Below are 20,662 nucleotides of genomic sequence, written 5' to 3' on the forward strand. Positions count from 1 at the left end.
TCAGCCTCCTGATGTTACTTTATATCCATCTGTTGGCCCCCTTTATCCCCCTTATCGTTTCTGTATATGGGCCTTTACCAGTGCCTCTTCTCCCCACATTACCCTATAGCCCCCCGATAGCCCCATATTCCCCTATACTTTACTATAGTCTACACAAGCCCCCTAGAGCTCCCCTACAGCCTTTTATAACCTCATATGTCCCACCTATACCTCTCTGCAGACCCCTATCGCGCCTGTTTCTCCATATCACACCCACAGCCCTCCCACTGCTCCCTCTAGCCCCATATCCTGGGGGTCTTGATAGATGAAAAACTTAATATGAGCCAGCAGTGTGCCCTTGTGGCTCGGAAGGCAAATGATATCCTGGGCTCCATCAAAAGAGGGGTGGCCAGCAGGGACAGGGAGGTGATTGTACCCCTCTACACTGCTCTTGTGAGGCCCCATCTGCAGTACTGCGACCACGTCTGGAGCCCCCAGTACAAGAAAGACAGGGAGCTGTTGGAGAGGGTCCAGAGGAGGGCCACAAAGATGATCAGGGGACTGGAGCACCTCCCTTATGAGGACAGGCTGAGGGAGCTGGGCTTGTTCAGCCTGGAGAAAAGAAGGCTGCGGGGTGACCTCATTGCAGCATTTCAGCACCTAAAGGGAGCCTACAACAGGAGGGGAATCAACTCTTTGAAAGGGTAGAAAACTGCAGGACGAGGGGAAATGGTTTGAAGTTGAGGGAGGGGAGATTTAGGGTGGATGTCAGGGGGAAATTCTTTACAGAGAGAGTGGTGGAACAGGCTGGAACAGCTGCCCAAAGAGGTTGTGGATGCCCCGTCCCTGGAGGTGTTCAAGGCCAGATTGGATGGGGCCCTGGGTAGCCTGGTCTAGTGTGAAATGTGGAGGTTGGTGGCCCTGCATGTGGTAGGAGGGTTGGAGATTCATGATCCTCGAGGTCCCTTCCAACCCTGGCAATTCTGTGATATCCCCTTCTAGCCCACCTATTTGCCCCCTACAGACATCTGTACAACCACATTCTCTTATATCCTCCCCCAGCCCCCTATATCCCTCCCCATAGCTCTCCCCAGCCCCTCTGAGCCCCTTCCCAACCCCCCCAATGCTCCCTATAGCACCGTGTCCCCCCTAAGCCCCTCACCGCCCTCCATTGCCCCAAATCCCCCTAGACCCACCCCTAGAGCCCCATATACCCCAATCCCGTACCACAGCCCACTCCAGCCCCGTGTGCCTCCCTATACCCCAGCAGCCTTCTGTAGCCCCCTGCCCCCCCACGGCCCTCCCAGCTCCCCACAGCTTCCTAGCCCCCTCTACTTCCCTTCAGCCCCTGTATCTCTCCCGGAGCTCCCCAGAGCTCCATATTGATCCCACATCCATCCCACAGCCACAGCCCGTCCCGTACATATCCCACTTCCCCACATCCCATCCTGTCTCCATCCACATCCCCACATCCCAGTCCCACTCCCAGCCCCTCACCCCACACGGAGGTGGCTTACGGCCGCGCAGGGTTCCCTCCCCGGCCCGGCGGCGCTCTCCGTCCCTCCCGGCTCCGGCGCCGCTGTCCTCAGCACCGCTCCCGTCGTGCCGCAGTTCCGTCTCGGTGCTGCCCGGACAGCTCCGGCGCGCAGCGGCTGTGGGACCGGCACCACCTGAGGGGAGAGCCGGCTGCCAACGGCCTTTCCCGCGCACTGCGCCTCAGCCAATCGGAGCCGGCGGCGCTGCCGCTGACCAATGAGAGGCACGAACGGGCCGGAACTGCCCCTGACCAGTGTGAGGCCGGGGAAGGCCGGAGCTGCCGCTGACCGATGAGAGGCACGAACGGACCGGAACTGCCCCTGACCAGTGAGAGGCCGGAGCTGCCGCTGGCCAATGAGAGGCACGAACGGGCCGGAACTGCCCCTGACCAATGAGAGGCCGGGGGCGGGGCAGAGCGGCTGTGGGGGGGCCTCGGGGTGCTCTCTGTTGCCATAGGGGATGGGATCGGGGCTGTGGGATTGCGACTGGGATGAGGGAATGAGATGGACAGGTGGGTGATGGGCTCGGGAGGAGGGACTGGGAATGAGATTTGGAATTGGGATGTGGGATGTAGGATGTGGGGTCGGGACGTGGGGTTGGGATGTTGAATGTGGGATTGGAATGTGAGATTTGGGATTGGGATGTGGGGATGTGGATATGGGATGGATATGGGATGGGATATTGGGCAATGGGATGCGTATGGGATGGGCTCTGGGTATGGGGTGGACTTGGAATGGATACGGGATCATAGAACCATAGAATTGCTCAGGTTGGAAAAGAGCTCCAAGGTCATCAGATCCAACCGCAACCCAACATGAAATCTGTTCAGCCGTGCTTTGTGTCTCTGTGACGTCTGTAAAGATTGAGGTAAAAGACCCAAAGTAAAAGGAGGGCTGCAATCAGTGATTTCTGGGAACTTTGTAGAACTGAAGAACTTCTGAAACAAATGGATGTTTCTGTTCAGCAGAGGGAAAGTAGTCATTTCAAGATAAAACCTGCTGTCCAGAAAGCCTGCAGATGTACTGTGGAACATCCTCTCTAGGCACTAAGAGCAAGGTCTTTTTTCCCTTTCACTTTTCCTTTCCCTTTCCCTTTTTCTTTCCCTTTTCCTTTCTTTCCTTTTTTTCCTTTTCCTTTTCCCTTTCCTTTTCCTTTTCCTTTCCCCTTTCCCTTTTTCCTTTTCCTTTCCTTTTCTTTCTCATGTTGTGCAGATTTTCTCATTGAGTATCTGAAATGTAAGGGAGATACCCCAATGTAGTTCACCTTCTCTTTTTCATAAATAGTCAGTATGGAATATCCCAAACTGCCGTTCTGAATGGCACCACCCCAAAATACATGGTATGGGTTTTTGGTTTGGTTGGTTGGTTATTGTTTGCTTGTTTCTGGAGATATTTCATGTTGATGAGTTTTAATGGTGGGTAGGAGCCTCAGAGAACACCAGGGTAAGGACTCGAGAACTTTGGTCTGGTTTGCAAATTCCCTTGTATCCTTCTGGGCATGCTTTTAAGATGTTGGTCTTCCTCCAGAGAGATTTTTATTATTTTTTCCCTTCACTCCCCTTCCCTGTTCCCTCCCCTTCCCCGTTTCCTTAACTTCCCTTGTCCGACCTTACCTTCACTTACGTTTTATTTTTTATCTTTTTTTTGCCTATTGACTGGGTCAGCAGGAAGGACGTAGACACGAAGGAAGGCATAAGCTTATTTTATTGTCAATTTCAAAACAATACAAAAACAAAGCAGTGCCCTAAAGTGAAAAGATAAGCTTAGCAGGAAAGAAAATAAGCAGTGCAGCGAGTCTAATCATTACCACGTCATAATATAATGACATGTAGCATAGTGATAGTGATTAAGAAAGATGCATCACCAGTTGCCCTACTCCTTTATCGTCATCCAGATTCACAGTGGCTGGGGAGTCCCGGTTGCAGGAAGGATCTGGAGAAGCTGTCCCAGCAGTTGGGAACTCATACGGCGATGTGTCCACCCCGGAGGTGAGGTCTGCAGAGTACTAGGGTAGGCAGCAGTCAGGTGGAACATCCGTTTTCCTTTTCTCCTCTCGGTTTTCTTCCTGAATACCCTGTCCAGGGTTCAAGGAGGAGCAGAAAGAGCTGTGCCATCTGTTTTGGTGTAGCACGGGCCTCTTTGGCAAGACTGAGCGCCCAGAGCCCCGGCAACATGCTTAGTCAGGTAACAGACATTGCAGCAAAGTTCCCTTGTGAGCAAGGCTCCCCACCCTGACTTTGAGGTCGGATGGCAGGGGGAGTGGAAGCTGAGGGAAGCGGCTGTGTGGGAGGGCACGGAGCTGACTTGTTGGGAAGATGGTTTGCCAGGGCTGTGCGCTCTTCAAACTGGTGAGCCCTCGGTAGAGTTACGAGGAGCCCAGTGCTGTCAGTCCGTACAGATCCCTGCGTTTTGTGGAACTGAAGAGCCCAAACAGGGGACAGGTGTTCCTAAGCTTCTGGTTTTCTTTCACGTGCTGTGTGGTTGATATTCCTGTCTGTGTGACAGCGCTGTGGAAGGTCAGGAAAAAGAGAGGGAGAGCTGGGCCAGTGTAGTTTTGCTGCTGTACCTGGCAGCCAGATGATTCCCTGCGATCTGGAAATGGTGCACAGATCATAGAGAGCCAACCAGTGCAGTTAGTGGGAGCTATTTAATCCCCAAAGGTGCTGCTCTGCTGCTGTGAGTGGGTTCTATTGCAGAGGCAGCAGATTCAGCAGTGTGCTGCAGAGCGTGAATGCACGCGGGCTGCTGTTCTGCTGCAGGGTCTTGGGGTGAGGCAGCGTGCATCTTCATTTTGAGCTTTTCCAACAGCAACAAAGTTCTCCTGTGGCTTTGTTGAGCTGACTTGGGTGCTGTTTAGACTATGCAGTGTGGAGCGCACCGCTGCCAAATTCAGAGATGCTCTTCAACCGTTCTGAGATTCCTGTTGGGCTCAACAAAAACCATTGCTTCGCTTCTTGTTGCACTCGAGGCCAAGTTCTGTGGTTTGGTTTCATCTTTGCAGTGATGCTTACAACTCACTGTCTAGCACAGTCAATGGTGGAAATAGTGACTGGTTTTCTTGTTGTGCTGATTTTGGAAGGGAGGGTCTTTCAAGGCTGCCAGCGTGTCTGATGAAGTTTCTTTTCAACCCTGTTTACAAGGAGATGTCAAGCATGACTCTGCTCTGATGAATGTCAGCGTGTCCTTGTTTTACTTCAGAACACAGACTGAAACTCAGGAGACTTGCGTGAATAACTTCCCCCCGTATTTTGGGGTGGGAAGAGGGTTGGAGATGAACTTCAGGCGTACTTAGACTGCAGAGACTTGTTTCACGTTATTTAGTTTACGTCTGCCGTGAAGTTTTTGCTTGTCACTTCCTAGTTCTCTAGCTCCTTCATGCAGGTAGAAAATGCTTTTTGGATGCAGTAGTCTATTTCTGATGTTATCAGCCCAAGATAACTTCACAGCACGCACTGTGTGAGTGAAAGGTGAAACGTAAGTCTCCAAAGGTATCTATGGAGGGGTAGGAGGAGGAAACAAAAGTGAAAATACAAAAAGCAAAGCAGAAGGCAGAGCCGGCAGGAGGGGAAGATGGCAGAAGCACCAGCAGGAGGAGCTGGGGTAACATCTTCACTCTTAGTTTGTAGGATTTGTTTTCTCCTGCAACACTGTTGTATTGCAACAGCAGCAATAACAAAAAGCTCAGCTGTAGCAGACCCCATTCTTCTGATTTCTTTAGTCAGAAGTGTTTGTGAAATGTCCCAAGTATAAAGATCAGTCGCTTGCTTCGCTAATGGCCTCAGTTTTCCTTTGGTAGCTTCTGCCCGTTATTGGAAACAAGATTCCTTTCTTAATCCTGTCTCTTTCAGAAACAAAGGCTTGAATACAAGAAGTGGGCTGGTAATTAACTGTTAGCACTGTTATGCGTTGCTGAAAAGAGGGCTCTTCCTGTTCAGTTGCTTCAAACGTACTGTACATCTGACATGTGCCTGTCGTGTTTGTTTTCGTTTTCCATTCAGAAATGGTTGAAAGGATTCATCTGTGCTAAGCTGTATTTTGAAATAAAAGAGTATGAACTTGCTAAAAGGTAATACGTGTTGATGTATGTGGTTGATCTGTTCTTGAAAGTGTAATAGAAAAGCCAGCTGAAGTAGAGAAATCAAGATCACGATCATGCCTTTTTAAGGTAACAGTAAATGGAAGGATTGGGTGCCACTGAAATCCTTCTAAAGGAGCAACTGCATTAGTTATATAATACCAAAGAAATCATGGAGTTGAAGTGGCTTTTATTTCATCATATGATGCATCTGGTTCTGTGAGCTGCTGCTCAGAACTCAGTACTTGCTGACAAGTAAGTAGCATTGGTACGTGTAAAAATAATGTTGTTCCTCACAGGAAGGTCTAGGTCAAGCATCTAGAACTAAATATAGCCCTGCTTTCCATTTGACAGATTAAATTCCCTTTAGCTTTAGCTGCACGGTGTGGGGGGACTTGTATTATTGAGGAGTATTGATCTTTCTGGGTTTTCTCGCTCTGTAGATACATATCTACTTATCTCAGTGTCCAAGAGAGAGATCCCAGGGCACACAGGTTTCTTGGACAAATTTATGAAGCTCAGGACAACACAGAAAAAGCTGTTGGGTGTTACAAGGTAAGCGATCCACTGACCCCCTGTAATGACCAGCTTTCTTCCTTTGTAAATGGACTTTTAAAATGCATCTGTGCTGTGCATTCCTTAAGCTCAGAGAGAAAATGTGTTGTGGACAAATTGTATGATGTACATTTTGCATTGCCAAATCTGTCTATGATGTACTTAAGAAAGGATTCTTTTTTTGGTAGAATTGGCTTCAGCTTTTATTTATTTATTTTCCAGTTGATTCTTTCTTTTGTGTCCTGACTTGATCTTTGTGGTAACTGCTATGATAGTCTTCCCATTGCCCTTTGGACTAAGGGTCTGTGCCTGCTGTGGAATTGCCAAGCAGGGATGATGGTAATCTCCAGAACCCAATACAGAAGGATCTGGTGCTGAAGATTGTGGAGCTATTCTGCAATAAAGACACCAGTGATGGAAGAGCAAAATACTGGGTTGAGAAAGCTGCCAGGCTGCTCCCCAGGAATCCTGCTGCTCTCAGATTGAAGGTAAATTCCAGCTTCTCATCTCTGCTCTGTGCCTTGAAGAAACTTTCCGTATCTGACTGGGTGCTTCTAGCATGCCATCTAGTCATCTCACAATATTTCCTTGGCTAAATTAGTTTAGCATTAGTTTAGCATGAATCTATTACATGTTAATTTCTTTGCTGTCTGATGTTTTTGTCTAGCTTGCTTGAAAATTGCAGCTCTGAGCTTTCTCATGCGTTTTAAGGTTGAGGTGTTCAAAAATGTGGGGAAACTGTGTTAGCAATAATATCCAAGAAGTTGAGTTTAGATAGTCGCAACAGACACATCAAGTATTGCCTAAGCTGCTTTTTAGTTTTTTGAGTTTAAAAATGCAGAATGTAGGAAGTGCTGTCATTCTCAACTACAGTGTAAATGCTTTCATCAGTTATGCAGTGTCACTTTGGCACTTATTTTTATGTAGCACAGCTGCAGGGACACAGAGGTTCTCAGAGGCTTCTGTTAGCTTTCTGTTGTCTTATTTGGACCAGCTATTCTGTAACAAGGTGTGCTGTCTCTGTCTCAGATAGTCTGACAGTCTTAACTTGGCATCTACGAGAGGCACAGTGAAGTTTTTTCCCCTGTTATCTCGTTTCTAAGATGTTGGAGTAATTCCAGCAAGTCTGTAGTCTGTGTAGCGGAGGTGAGCAAACTGTCAGGTAATGTGGTTGTTGAAAAGGCTGATGTGGAAAAAAAATATATTAATACGTTGCCTTGATGTTTAATAGGAGAAGTTTCAAGAATATAAAGTCGAAGATGGCTGGAATGAGCTCTTTTATGTGACTCAAGCTGAACTCCGTGTGAGACCCGATGACGTCTACCTTAACATCAGACTTGTTGCACTGTACCGCTCACGCAATAAGTTACGAGATGCTGTGCTCCATGTTCAGGAGGCAGAGAAGAAAATACCTCTGGAGACAAGCTTGGAATGGTACTCCTGTGTCGTAAAGACACTTGAGGTACTTAACCATCTTTTGATCCTGTCATAATCTTCCATATCCTCAAAACTGGTCATAGTCTGTTATTTTTGTTCCACTGACAGCTATTGCTCAAGTGATTTAACTTTTCCAAATGAAAGTCTACTGAAGCCAATTGTTTAATGGGGATTTTCTTCCTAAAGTTAAACCTTGCTTATTTTCTTACTTCAAGTCTAAGCTGGATATAGCAGCTCCATCAGGGGGAGAACTGTTCAAAGAGTTCCTGGAACTTTACTGCTGAAGGATATGTTAATGCCTCAGCTGTGATCCTGGGTTAGGTAGCAGTGTGTCCTGGAGAAGTAATGTCCTTGCCTTCACAGAAAGATGGTGGTTCCTCATCCTCTGATGAACTTTATTCTTTAGGAATGCCTCAAATCAGCGCAGGACAGGACTTGGAACTTAATACAAAGAATTGGGGAGCTATCAAGAGCAGTCATCTACTGGCTCATTCTAGCTTTATTAAAATGAAGTTTGCTTCGGGAGATGTCCATCAGCGCAGAGAGGCACTTGAAAGGTATTGTTTCATCTTTACTGCATTTAAAAACCAACCAAACAGAAACAATCCAGAAGGGAATATGTTTTTCTGAGTCACAGAACATCTAGCAGGCATCAGTTTCCCTGAGTAACCAGTTTGTGGACAGGAGAGGAGTTTCTCTGTGCTAGTGTATAATCAATGAAAATTACATAAAGGAATATTATATAAATCAAATAATATCAAGATGTCATAATAATGAAATAAGCAAGAGAGTTAGGCAGAGCGAGACAAAAAGAATAAATAGGATGCTTACCCATGTCGTGGGCTTGCTCAGGAAAGACCAGTGGAGTGGATCATCCAAAGAGGGAGAGATCCTTCCCCACTGGTAGTGAGCTCTTAAATGGGTCTAGGAGAGGTGGAGCCAGGCTCCACCCCTTCCTGCAGCACAGGTGAATTGCTTTCACCTGTGCTCCCAGGGCTGACTCATTGCTCACCTCAGGTGACTAATCAGAGGTTCAGGCCGTGACTCAGCAGTTCCCATACACTCCACCCCTTCACGGCGTGAACCAATGATCAGGTTGACTAATGGGTAAGCTTTTCCTAATACAGAGACCCACTTATATCACGACACTTATACAGTTTCCATCGCGACGCATGTTGGTACAATTCAAGACAAGTGACGATTGGTGAACGTTGATATTCTTGTATGGGCCAGTGCTCGATGAAGTTACTGGAGGCATGCGGTCGTCAGGTGCAGGTCCGTCCTCTGCTCCATCAGTCCCATGTAGGCCATCACCGGGTGTCGCACGTGATCTGACTGTAACACTGGAACGCTTTGATGGCATTTCGTTCCTTGCAGTGATCCTGAAGGCTCGAAGACTCACGGGGAGTAATACAGATGTTTCAAGGGTACCAGGAGGAGAAGGTCTGCTCTCCAGGGCAAGATACAGGCCGTCCTTCTATCCTGGGTCAACACTTCCACTTGTACTGGGGCACGTCCCGGCCGCCTGTACCACACCTTCTGGCCAGATATCTGTGGCTGCATAACTTTGTCAGGCACCAAAGGAGGTCTCCTGATCTGCCATAGGGACATGATGGGGGTCCCTTTAGCAGTGAAGATCGGAGTGTTGACCACAATATCAGTTGGCCATGTACCTATTACTGGAGGAACTACTGAGCCTCCCACCTCCAACAGTCTCCCCCAAGGTGCAAGTAGGCCACACCACTTGGGTCCTACCTGCACCTTCCAAGGCCATTTTATTCTATGGGTGCCTGGTTCTAAATTCTCAGGGGCAGGGAGCAGAAGATTATTTTCATTACCAATCTAGGTCTTACCTGATAATCAGTGCCCGTAATTTGGATCCTAAGCAGGGTGGCCCATGTTGTCTGCAGCATTCTCAGGGCACTGGGTCTGCCGTCTCAGGGTCTTTCATTCAGGTCCCGCAAGGTTTCATACAGTCTTTTCGTCCACCCCTGCAGGGACTGGGAGTCTGTCTTCAGGGCAGCCTTAAGAATACCGTTATAACGTTCAATGAGGCCTGCCCCCGTTGGATTATATGGCAGATGGAATCGCCATTCGATGTTGTTTTCTTCTGCCCAGCGCTGTATCGTTGCACCAGTAAAATGAGTCCCTTGGTCGCTCTCGATGACTTGAGGTGTCCCGTAGGCAGACATCAGTTTAGTCAGTGCCTTGATGGTATATGCCTGGTTTGCTTTCGGTACTGGATAGGCCTGCAGTAGCCCACTTGCAGTGTCAATGCAGGTCAGAGCATATCTCGCCCCCTCAGACCGAGGAAGGGGCCCAATGTAATCGACCTGCCATCGTTGGAGAGGATTGTGTCCTCTAGCAAGATGGGCTGTCGTTTCAGGCAGTGATCTTGGTCTCATCTTAGAGCAAGCGTCGCAATGCTGGCATGCCTGGACAATGTCAGGTAGCTGTATGGGCAGCCCCCATGCTTTAGCAGCTGCCCACATTGTCTATTGTCCCGCATGCCGTAGCTTCTGATGTAACCAACGGGCGATATTCTCAGATGGTGAATTCTCAATCTATCAAACTCGGGCCAGCGTGTCAGCTTCATCATTTCCCGGTGACTGTAGGGGCTGATGACCAGAAACATGTAGACACATATAGTCCTGTGTTTGACTGTATTCCATATGTCTAACCACATGTCTTTGCCCCAGATTGGTCGGGCGTGGATAGTCCATTCTTGGGTGGCCCACTGTGCAATCCAAAGAGTGAGCCCCCGGTACACAGCCCAACTGTCTGTACAGATATTCAGGATACCATCACCGGGTTCCTTGGGTATAACCATCCACACGGCTTGCAGTTCTGCCCATTGGCTGCTCTGAGCATCCCCCTCATCAAACCAGATTGTCTCAGTGGAAGGATGGTATGCTATCGCTCTCCACTTGCTCGGGTTGCCCTTGCTGGACCCATCCATGTACCAGGCATCTTCAGGGATAGGATATTTCCCCTCCTGAACGGGGCTCTTCTCTGGTGGAGCGACCAGTGTTTCTTTTGGTGCATCACAATGATAGGTCACTGGGCCTAGGATCTTCTGAAGCTCTTCTTTTAAGGCTGATGAAGACAGACTGCTCCTTTGGCTGAGGTAGGCGACCCATCGTGCCACTGTTTGTGCTTGGGCCACCCCTGTCTTAGGAAGGTGGGTCAGACCTTTCACCCACCCCTGAATCGGCAGAGTGGTCTTAACTATGACTTCATCCGTCTGGGTTATTGGCTCTACTGCCTGTAATGCTGAATAGGCAGCCAATAACTGTTTTTCAATCATACTGTATCTTTCTTCTGCTCCATCCCAGACCTGAGACCAAAAACCAATGGGGGTCCGAACAGAACTCTGGCATTGCCACAGGCCCCAACCAAAGCCATCTTGAGTAACGTGAACATCCAACTCAGCTGGGAGGGTAGGATCGAATATACCCAATGCCTGGGCTTGTTTAACTGCCAGTTTTGCCTGTTGGAAAGCATCCTGTTCTGTTTTCCCCCAGTCCCATAGCTGCCCCTTTTTTGTGAGTCTGTACAGCGGCCTTAGCAGCTGCGCTAGGTGAGGTATAAAGGAACGCCAGTAACCCAGTATACCTAGAAACTTTGCAGCTGCTTCGATGTTGTAGGGACTGGGAACGCCTGAACCTTATCTAAGACAGCACTGGGCAGTACTTGGGTCTTTCCTGACCAAACCACCCCCAGGAATTTTACGGACAGGCCCGGACCTTGCACCTTCTGGGATTTATAGCCCATCCTCTCTGCTGTAAATAGGCGGTTAATGAATCTGCCACCTGCCTTAATGCCTCCAGTGAGTTGGATGTCAGCAGGAGATCATCAGTATAATGATACAGGTTAACATCATCAGGTTTTTTCCAATCAGCCAGGTCACACGCCACTAGATTGTGACGTTGGTGAATGCACGTACCCCTGTGGCAGGACCTGAAAGGTCCACTGCCTGCCTCCCCACGTAAACGCAAACTGATCTTGCGATTCCTCAGCAATCGGGATACTGAAGAACGCGTTTGCTAAATCCAGGACACAGTGATAGGTTTTTATCTCCCTACTCAATGTGTCCATTAGGGAGGCAATGTTGGTTATGGCCGCATGAACAGGCGGCGTGACCTTATTTAACTCTCTGTAATCCACTGTCATTCTCCACGTGCCATCCGACTTTCGCACTGGCCGTGTGGGGGAATTATATGGGCTGTGTGCAGGTCTTACAATGCCCACTTTTTCTAATTCCTGCACCGTTCCCCATATTTCATCTTGCCCACCCAGAGTCTGTACTGCCTTATATCAGTAATCCGGCGCGGTTTCGGCAGGCAAATAGGCCCATGTTTCGCATGGCCTCTTAATATTGCCTGCACTGCCCGGGTACGGATACATCTCTGTCCAAGTCTGAACTCTCCCACAGTTGTCTGGAGAGCCAGACCCCATAGAATATCTATGCCCAAGATGTGTTCCTGCATTGGGGCAATACACACCTTACACTCCCGGGGTGGGAGACGCCCCACCCTCAGATTCAACCATGTTTGGGTGACAGGAATAGTCTGTCCCCCAAAGCCACCAATCATCACTCTGTCTCCACCAAATTTGGTTGGATCTTCGTAGATAATTGATGTTTCTGCTCCAGTGTCCACCAATGCCATAACTCTCTGAATGTTTTTTCGGGACCAATAAATCCTTAATTCTACACAGGGCCTCTGGTCCTATCTGGAGGCCCTAGGGGGACTAACATCCCTCGTCACGCCATGAATTGAGCTATGGCCAATTCTTTTGCTTCCAGTGCCTCAGGCATTGTAGCCCGAGACACCTGAGGAGGCTTTTTTTTCTATTAGCAACAATGAAATCTTCTAAGTTCTATGTTGTTGTTGGCATTCTCTCTGTAACCCTTACCCTTGGTTTCTTAGGGTAGGTCTGAAATTTTTGGTTGTCCTTTAGCTGTCTCCAAAGCTGGAGAAGAACATGGTTGGGCTGGCGGTCAATCTTAGCAAATTGGACCCCAGCCCGAATTAAATCATTAAACGTAGTGAGCCCCATCGAGAGCCCCATCAGCGTCCTACAGCTCCTGGACGCTGTCACCCTGGCTGTCCGTGACTGTCCCAAGCTGTCCCCCCTGCCATGGTGGCACAACTGCAGCACGGTGACATCCTCATTGAAGAGGTGACGAGGAGGGGTACAGGGAGGGGGGCTGGGGACAGTCGGGGGACACGTGGGGTCTGCTGTGGGTGTGACATGGGGTCGGTGGTGTCACCATTGTTGGGTGCCACCTTCACTGGATGCCATTGGGTGTCACTGAATGTCACTGTCTTCAGGTGACGCTGTGACACAGGGTGACCTCAATGTGGAACAGCCGTGACGCAGCGTCCCCATCCCTGGCTGTCACTGTTGTTACCGTCATCTGGTGTCACCATCACTTGTGTGCCACCATCTATCGGGTGACACCATTCCCTGTACTCTGACCATCATGTGGGGGCAGGCACTGGCGGCACCACGTTGTCACCATGCTGTCACTGAGCCTCTCACTGTTCTTTGTCACCCCTCCAGACCTGCCTACCGCAGGACCCGGTGACACCGGAAACCTCTGTTGCTGTCACCATCGTCTGCCATGAGGACGGGGACATGCACGGTGGTGAACTCTGTGCCACCACCAGAGGGGACTGTGTGACACCAGTGTGTCACAGCCGTGATGCGGTGTCATCACCGTTGGGCGTCACTCCTGGCAGCTGGCGCCGGGTGTCACCGTCATGCAGAGGGCACAAAAAGAACCCTGGGGACATTGAGCCGAAGCTGGGGACACCGTGACCACCTGGAGGACTTCCCGGGGAAGTGGGAACACCACATGACAATGTCACACCACCAAAATTGGGGACATCCCTGTGTCACACCCCAAAGCTTGGGACACCTTCATGGCACCCTGGTGGTGTCATATCCTAGAGTTGTGAACACCCCCCAGAGTTTGGGACAGCCCTCTGGAGACGCCATCTGTGCCCTCCCCCACAGAAAACATTGTTCCCATGGGGCGGAGTTGACACCCCTCACTTTTCTAATTAAGGTTTATTTTTGATAATGGGGGTTGGGGGATGTCCTCCCCATGAAAGTGACAAAGGGCAGAGGAGCGGCTGTGGGGCTCCATGTGTCACACTGGGGATGAACTCTGGGGACAGAGGTAACTGCAGCATCCTGGCCCCATCGCCCCTATGGCCCCATAACCACTACAGCCCCATCTCGTAGCCATCCCTCGTCCGTATCCCACAACGTTATCCCATCCCATATCCATCATATCCACCCCACAGCCATCTCAAACCCATCCCACATCCGTACCCCCACATCCTATCCCCATCCCTAACCCTATATCCATAGCCATTCCGAATCCTTATCCCCACATGCATCCCATGTCCATTCCATCTACTTATCCCATGCCACTATCATCCCAATCCCATCCCGTGTCCATATTTCATCCCCAATCCATCCCACATTCTTCAGTGTTGGTCCCATGTCCATCCCAAGCCCATCCCATATATATTCCATTTTCCTATTTCCCATTCCATATCCACCCCATATCCATATCCCCACACCCCAACCCTACATTTCACATCCCAATGCACATCCAACATCCCAACCCCAGCTCCCAAGCCCAGTTCCAAACCTCATATCCCAACCCCACATCCAAGCCCCACCTCCCACCTGTCAATCCCATTCCCATCTCGCACCCCCTATAGCAGTAGGGCGCACCCCGAGGCCCCACCCACGGCCCGCCCCCTGCCGCGCTCCTCCCACCAACAGCGCAGCGCAACGCCGCACCGCCCCCGGGCTCTCATTGGTCAGGTGCCGGACCGTCCCGCCCCCGGGCTCTCATTGGTCAGGTGCCGGACCGTCCCGCCCCCGGGCTCTCGTTGGTCAGCGGCAGCGCCGCTGGCTCCGATTGGCTGAGGCGCGGCGCGCGGGAACGGCCGTTGGCAGCGGGCTCAGAGCTCTTCTCCCCTCAGGCGGCAATGAAAAAAAATGAAAAAAAGAATAAAAAAAAGAAAAAAAGAGTGAACATGAAAAAAGAAAACCAAGATGAAAAAGAGAAAAAATAGAAGAAAACAGAAAAAAACGAAAAGAGAAAAAAAAAAAAGAACAAGTGCAATGAAATGAAAAAAAGAAACGAAAGCATAAAAAAAGAAGAAAAAAGCTCAAAAAGGTCAGAAAAAAAAGAAATGAGAAAAGAAGAAAAAAGCCAAGTAAACAGTCAAGAATAACAGCTGAGAAAAGACTGGATGGCCAAAATGTAGAGAAAGCAAAGCAGAGCACAGCAAGGGAAAGCAAGGCGAGAGTAGCAGCAAAAGGCAGGAGAATGAAGAAGGAGGGAGTGAAGAGCAGGAAAGGTGAGTTTGCCATAAGGCAAGGGGGAAGGGGAGGGGAAAGGGAGAAAAGGGGGGGTACGGGAGGGGAAGGGAAGCAGGGGGGGAGAGGAGGTAGGGGAGGAAGGGAAAAATGGGAGAGAGGGGAAGGGGAGGGGAGGGGGGGGGAGGGTTGAAGGGAAAATAGAGAAAGGAGATGCAAAGAAGAGACTCAAAAGTACAAAGCGGTGCACGTAAATGTAGAGAAAGCAAGTAGGGAAGCTAAGGGTAGCAGAGCAAAGGAAAGCAAAGGAAGGCAGTGAATGAGAGAAAGCAACCTTGCAGGAATGGTGGAGTGTGGGAAGAGCTGAGCCCCGGCCTGGCACAGGAGCTGCACGGCAGGAGAAGAAGCTGAGCCCAAAGGTAAGAGGAGCTCCTTGGGGTTTTTTGTGGGCTTGAAGCAAAGCTGAGAAGCCGTGCCCGGGAGGAGGTGTGGGTAGCTCCAGGCCACCTTGCTGTCTCCCCAAGAGATGCGGGCTGTGGGCTAGGCAGTGGGCAGGAGTGCTGGCCAGAAGCAAGCATCTGTGTGGAGAAAGGCAAAGGGCGGAGGAGGTTGAAGGGGAGCTACCAGGCATGGGCTTGCTCAGCAAGGGGAGCAGAAGCCTGAAGGGCACGAGAAGGGAATAGAGAAGGGCATGCAGAAGGAGAGAAGCTGCGAGCAGAGTTGAGAGACACTTGTCAGAGCAGCAAGCAGAGCAGGCAAGTGTTGAGATTGGGAGTGAGTAGCAGGAAAAGGCAAGAGCACCAAGAAAAAGGAGGTGAGGGGCAAGCAGCTCAGGTAGGGAAGGGAGGGGCAAGCAGCTCAGGTAGGGAAAAGGAAGGGCATGCAGCTCAGGTAGGGAAAAGGAAGGGCATGCAGCTCAGGTAGGGAAAAGGAAGGGCATGCAGCTCAGGTAGGGAAGGGAGGGGACAGCAGCTAAGCTGTGTGTTATGGGAAGTAATGTCAGTGATCTGAATGGCAGTAACCTGCTGTTCTGCATGGGGCTGTTGTGGAAGTTTACTGTTCAGACTTTCTTAGTGAGGTCTCCCTAGATTGTTTCTGTCCTTTTTCTACACTTGCTTTGTTTTTTTCCAGTCCTCTATAATGAACAGCCCTGTGGCAATGATGCGGAATCTGCACCTGAAGGACTGAGAGGAAGAACATCAGAAGGCAGCAGCTGCAGTGTGTGGTGTTACAGGGCAGCGCTGCGAGTGCCGCCCAACTTGGCACTCCATGTCTTACCTGGTTGTACTCAATCAATAAACGATCACAATTACGGACTCACAAAGAATAAGGCTGTCTTTTTCACCTTAGAAGAAAAAGGGGGCGATGGCAAGGAATGAGAGGCAGGTGAGGTCAGCTGTACAAAATCCCAACACAGATGGATAAGCTGCTTCATGAACAAGTCCAGCTTTTTCTGCGGCGGTGACCAGCATCTGTGCTGTTGTTTATCTGCAGTCAGGAATGTCATATCGCCTCTTTTTTCAACCCGCATTTACTCTTTCACAAAAGAGTATCAACTTTTGATACTCGTTCTGCAAACTGGGGAAGAGTAGCTTACAGAATGCCAACTGCTGCAGTGGACAGGTTGGAAGACAGCTGCTCCACCTGCCCATCTGCCACGGCAGCTCCTTGCTGGATGTGCCTGTGGGAACTGCTTAGCTCCTGCCAGCAATCCCCTCACAACGGGGAGGAGAGCAGCACTTGCACAGTTGGTTTTACGAGCACTAAACAAGCACAACTAAAACGCTCAAGGGAGACTGTCTTCAAGCACAGTCACAGAATGTCTGTTATACTGAAGACTAAAGGATATCACTTCCAATTGGCATCAGGGAGAAGACACAGAATAGCAGAATCACAGAATGGCCAGGGTTGGAAGGGACCTCAAGGATCATGAATCTCCAACCCCCCTGCTACATGCAGGGCCACCAACCTCCACATTTCACACTAGACCAGGCTGCCCAGGTTCCCATCCAATCTGGCCTTGAACACCTCCAGGGATGGATGGGGCATCCACAGTCTCTCTGGGCAGCTGTTCCAGCACCTGACCACTCTCTCTGTAAAGAACTTCCCCCTGACATCCACCCTAAATCTTCCCTCACTCAACTTCAAACCATTTCCCCTCGTCCTGCAGTTTTCTACCCTTTCCAAGAGTTGACTTCCCTCCTGCTTGTAGGCTCCCTTTAGGTGCTGAAATGCTGCAATGAGGTCACCCTGCAGCCTTCTTTTCTCCAGGCTGAACAAGCCCAGCTCCCTCAGCCTGTCCTCATAAGGGAGGTGCTCCAGTCCCCTGATCATCTTTGTGGCCCTCCTCTGGACCCTCTCCAACAGCTCCCTGTCTTTCTTGTACTGAGGGCTCCAGATCTGGACACAGTACTGCAGATGGGGCCTCACAAGAGCGGAGTAGAGGGGGACAATCACCTCCCTGTCCCTGCTGGCCACCCCTCTTCTGATGGAGCCCAGGATCCCATTTGCTTTCCCACCTGCAAGGGCACGCTGCTGGCTCATGCTAAGCTTTTCATCTATCAGGATCCCCAGGTCCTTCTCCACGGGGCTGCTCTCAAGGACCGCTCCTTCCAGTCTGTATGGATGCCTGGGATTCCTCCGGCCCAAGTGCAAAACCTTGCACTGTGCTGTGTAGGACCTGATCAGGTTCACCCCGGTCCGCCTTTCCAACCTGTCGAGGTCCCTCCGAATGGCATCCCTTCCTTCAGCCGTGTCAACCGCACCACTCAGCTTGGTGTCGTCAGCAAACTTGCTGAGGGTGCACCCGATTCCACCATCCATGTCATTGATAAAGACGCTAAAGAGCACCGGTCCCAAGACAGACCCCTGGGGGACGCCGCTCGTTACTGGCCTCACCTGGACATAGAGCCATTAATAACCACTCTTTGTCTGCGGCCTTACTACCAATTCCTTATCAATCCAGTGGTCCACCCATCAAATCCACATCCCTCCGGTTTGGAGATAAGGATGTGGTGGGGGACCGTGTCAAAGGCCGTGCTCAAGTCCGGGGAAATGACATCGGTCACCCTCCCCTTGTCCACCGATGCCGTCACTCCATCACAGAAGGCCACCAGATTGGTTAAGCATGACTTCCCCTGCTGAAGCCGTGCTGGCTGTCTCGGATCACACGCTCACTCCTCATGTGATCAAGCATGTCATCCAGGAGGATCTGTCCCATCATCTTCCCAGGCACAGAGGTGAGACTCACCGGCCTGTAGTTCCCGTGTCCTCCTTGCTCCCTTTCTTGCCAACGGCAGTGACATGACCCTTCCTCCAGGCATCCGGGACCTCACCTGACAGCCACGACTTCTCAAATATGATGGAGAGCGGCTTGGCAGCCAGCTTCTTCAGAGCCCTGAGATGCACGCCATCCTGCCCATAGACTTGTACACGTTCAGTCTCACATCTCACCATCTATCTGCTCCATAGACTTGCACACGTTCAATCTCATCAGGCAGTCTCTCTGCTCTGCCTTCACAGCAGGGGGTATTTACCACCCCGGTCCCCACCTGGAGGTTTATGGATGCAGGGCTCAGGGACGTGACAAACTCTGGAATCCTGGCTGCCAGTGAAGACCGAGGCACAGAACTCATTCTGTACCTCAGCCTTCTCTCCATCTGTTGCAGGCAGTTCTCCTTTTACATTTACAAAGGAGGCACACTTGCTTTGACCTGTCTCTTCTGGCCAATGCACGTGTAGAAAGTCTTCCTGTTGTTTTTCACGTCCCTCTCCAAGTTCAGTTCTGCGCCTTGTGTTTCCTGATCCCACGTCTGCAGGTCCAGACATCCCTGTATTCTTCCCAGGTGACACGGCCTGTTAGCCCTGTATTGATTGTTCCAGGTGACACGGCCTGTTTGTTAGCCCTGTATTGCTCCAGGTGACACGGCCTGTTAGCAGAGCTCGTTGCTCCTTGCTTTGCCCCCAGCTGCCCAGCAGGTCTGCGCCGAGCCGATGGGCTTCCTGCGTCCTCTGCTTTCTATTCAGAGGGACGGAGAGCTCTTGTGCTCTCAGAAGGGAAGGCAGCCTTGAAGAGCAGCCAGCTTTGCTCACCATCTTTGTTTTTACAGACAGATCCCGAGAGATCTGGGCCATCAGCCCGTGAAAGCTTAAAGCTCGCCGTCCCAAAGCTCAGGTCCTGCCCCACTCCTTGCCTTGCCCACATCCCTCGGATCACCAACCCCACAAGCCGTGCTCACTGCAGCCAGGCTGCCCCAACCTGAACGCCTTTCACTCATCATCTCCTCCGCACTGCTGAGCAGCAGATCCAGCCACGCTTCACCTCTGGTCGGTCTGCCCAACGCCCGGAGCACAAAGTGACCATGGCTGCATTCCAGGAGCCTCCTGGAGCTCCTGGAGCTGGCCGTCTGTCCTTCCAGCAGATCTCCGATGGCTGCAGTCCTATTTTTGTAAAGATAACTGGTATTTCTGGGAGGAAATGTCCTATTTTTGGGAGAAAATGTCATACTGAGGATTGTAATGTCATATTGTTTGGAGAAAACATGAGGTATTTCTAAGAAAACTGTGACTCCCTGGAGAAAGTATCACATTATGGGGAAGGGGGGGTATTGTAATGTTGTATTTTTTGGAGGAAACGTGAAGTATTTCTAAGGAAACTGATATTTCTGGGAGGAAATATCATAATTTTGGAAGAAAATTTCATATATCTCTGATAAAGCTGGCATTCTGGGAGAAAATATCATGGATTTTGGAGAATGCTTGTATTTCCGGGAGAAAATATCGCATTTTTGGAACAAATTGTCATATTTAGGATTGAAAAGTGATCTTTCCGGAAGAAAACATCGTGTATTTGGGAGAACACTGATATTTGTGGGTTATAACGTCGTTTTTCGGCACTAGTGACATGAGAGAAGAGGCTGAAGCCCAGCTCTCTACAAGCTCCCTTCAGGTAGTTCTAGAGAGCAGTAAGGTCTTCCTGAGCCTCCTCTTCTCCAACTGAACAACCCCAGCTCCTTCAGCCGCTCCTCGTGAGCTCTGTGCTCCAGACCCCTCGCCAGCCTTGGCGCCCTTCTTTGAACCCGCTCCAGGGCCTCGATGTCTTTCTGGCAGTGAGGGGCCCAAAAGTGGACACAGCACTCGAGGTGCAGCCTCACCAGAGCTGAGGACAGGGGGACAATCACTGCCCTGTTCCTGCTGGCCACACCGTTCCCGATGCAGGCCAGGATGCCATTGGCCTTCTTGGCCACCCGGGCACACTGCTGGCTCATTTCAGCCCAGCATCCATCAACACCCCCAGGTCCACTTCCTCTACGCATCTTCCAGCTGCTCCGCCCCCAGCCTGTAGCGTCGCCTGGGGTTGTTGCAGCCAAAGCGCAGGACCTGGCCTTTGGCCTTGTTGGAACTCATCCCATTGGCTTCAGCCCAGCTCTCCAGCCTGTCCAGATCCCTCTGTGGGGCCTCGCTACCCCCAGGCAGATCCACACTTCCAGCCAGCCTGGTGTCATCCGCAAACTTCCCGAGGGTGCACTCAGTGCCCTCAGCTCATCAAGAAAGATCTTGAGGAGGACAGGCCCCAGCACCGACCCCTGGGGAACAGCACTGTGACCCACAGATACCACTTTTCTCACAGATACGTGACATTTTCATCCGGGAACACTATTTTAGTCCCCTACACATGATCTCTTCCACCAAAAAACAAGGACATTTTCTCCCAGATAGACCACTTTTCTCC

At 50.6% G+C, this 20,662-nt stretch overlaps 1 protein-coding gene across 18 annotated transcripts; it reads left to right on the forward strand.

Moving 5' to 3' along the window:
- The first annotated feature begins 1,802 nt into the window (after nt 1-1,802).
- Nucleotides 1,803-16,255, forward strand: LOC149914784 (RANBP2-like and GRIP domain-containing protein 8). 18 transcript variants are annotated; one of them, XM_090125761.1, is made up of 9 exons: nt 1,869-2,026; nt 2,285-2,382; nt 3,409-3,502; nt 6,033-6,144; nt 6,476-6,632; nt 7,376-7,606; nt 7,988-8,138; nt 13,150-14,972; nt 15,273-16,255. In XM_090125761.1, the coding sequence occupies exons 1-7, from the start codon at nt 1,975-1,977 to the stop codon at nt 8,090-8,092; spliced, it is 849 nt and encodes a 282-aa protein (XP_089981887.1). In that variant the 5' UTR covers nt 1,869-1,974; the 3' UTR covers nt 8,093-8,138; nt 13,150-14,972; nt 15,273-16,255. The 18 variants fall into 18 exon arrangements, 10 of the variants coding, with proteins under 10 accessions (XP_089981897.1, XP_089981887.1, XP_089981889.1 ...); XM_090125764.1 differs by lacking the exon at nt 1,869-2,026 and adding an exon at nt 2,480-2,571 and having other exon boundaries at nt 2,297-2,382; XM_090125765.1 differs by lacking the exon at nt 1,869-2,026 and adding an exon at nt 2,483-2,571 and having other exon boundaries at nt 2,304-2,382.
- Nucleotides 16,256-20,662: the final 4,407 nt, after the last annotated feature.

This window comes from Phasianus colchicus, chromosome 27 (genome assembly GCF_987193195.1).
Source record: "Phasianus colchicus chromosome 27, bPhaCol1.hap1.1, whole genome shotgun sequence".
NCBI lineage: Eukaryota > Metazoa > Chordata > Aves > Galliformes > Phasianidae > Phasianus > Phasianus colchicus.

What these genes read in the sequence shown, in the direction of transcription:
- LOC149914784 (XM_090125761.1), top strand. Translation starts at nt 1,975, where the DNA reads ATGGGATCGGGGCTGTGGGATTGCGACTGGGATGAGGGAATGAGATGG. An exon ending in TGAGGGAATGAGATGGACAG is followed by an intron (nt 2,027 to 2,284) that starts GTGGGTGATGGG and finishes AGAATTGCTCAG; the next exon opens with GTTGGAAAAGAGCTCCAAGG. An exon ending in TGACGTCTGTAAAGATTGAG is followed by an intron (nt 2,383 to 3,408) that starts GTAAAAGACCCA and finishes ATCGTCATCCAG; the next exon opens with ATTCACAGTGGCTGGGGAGT.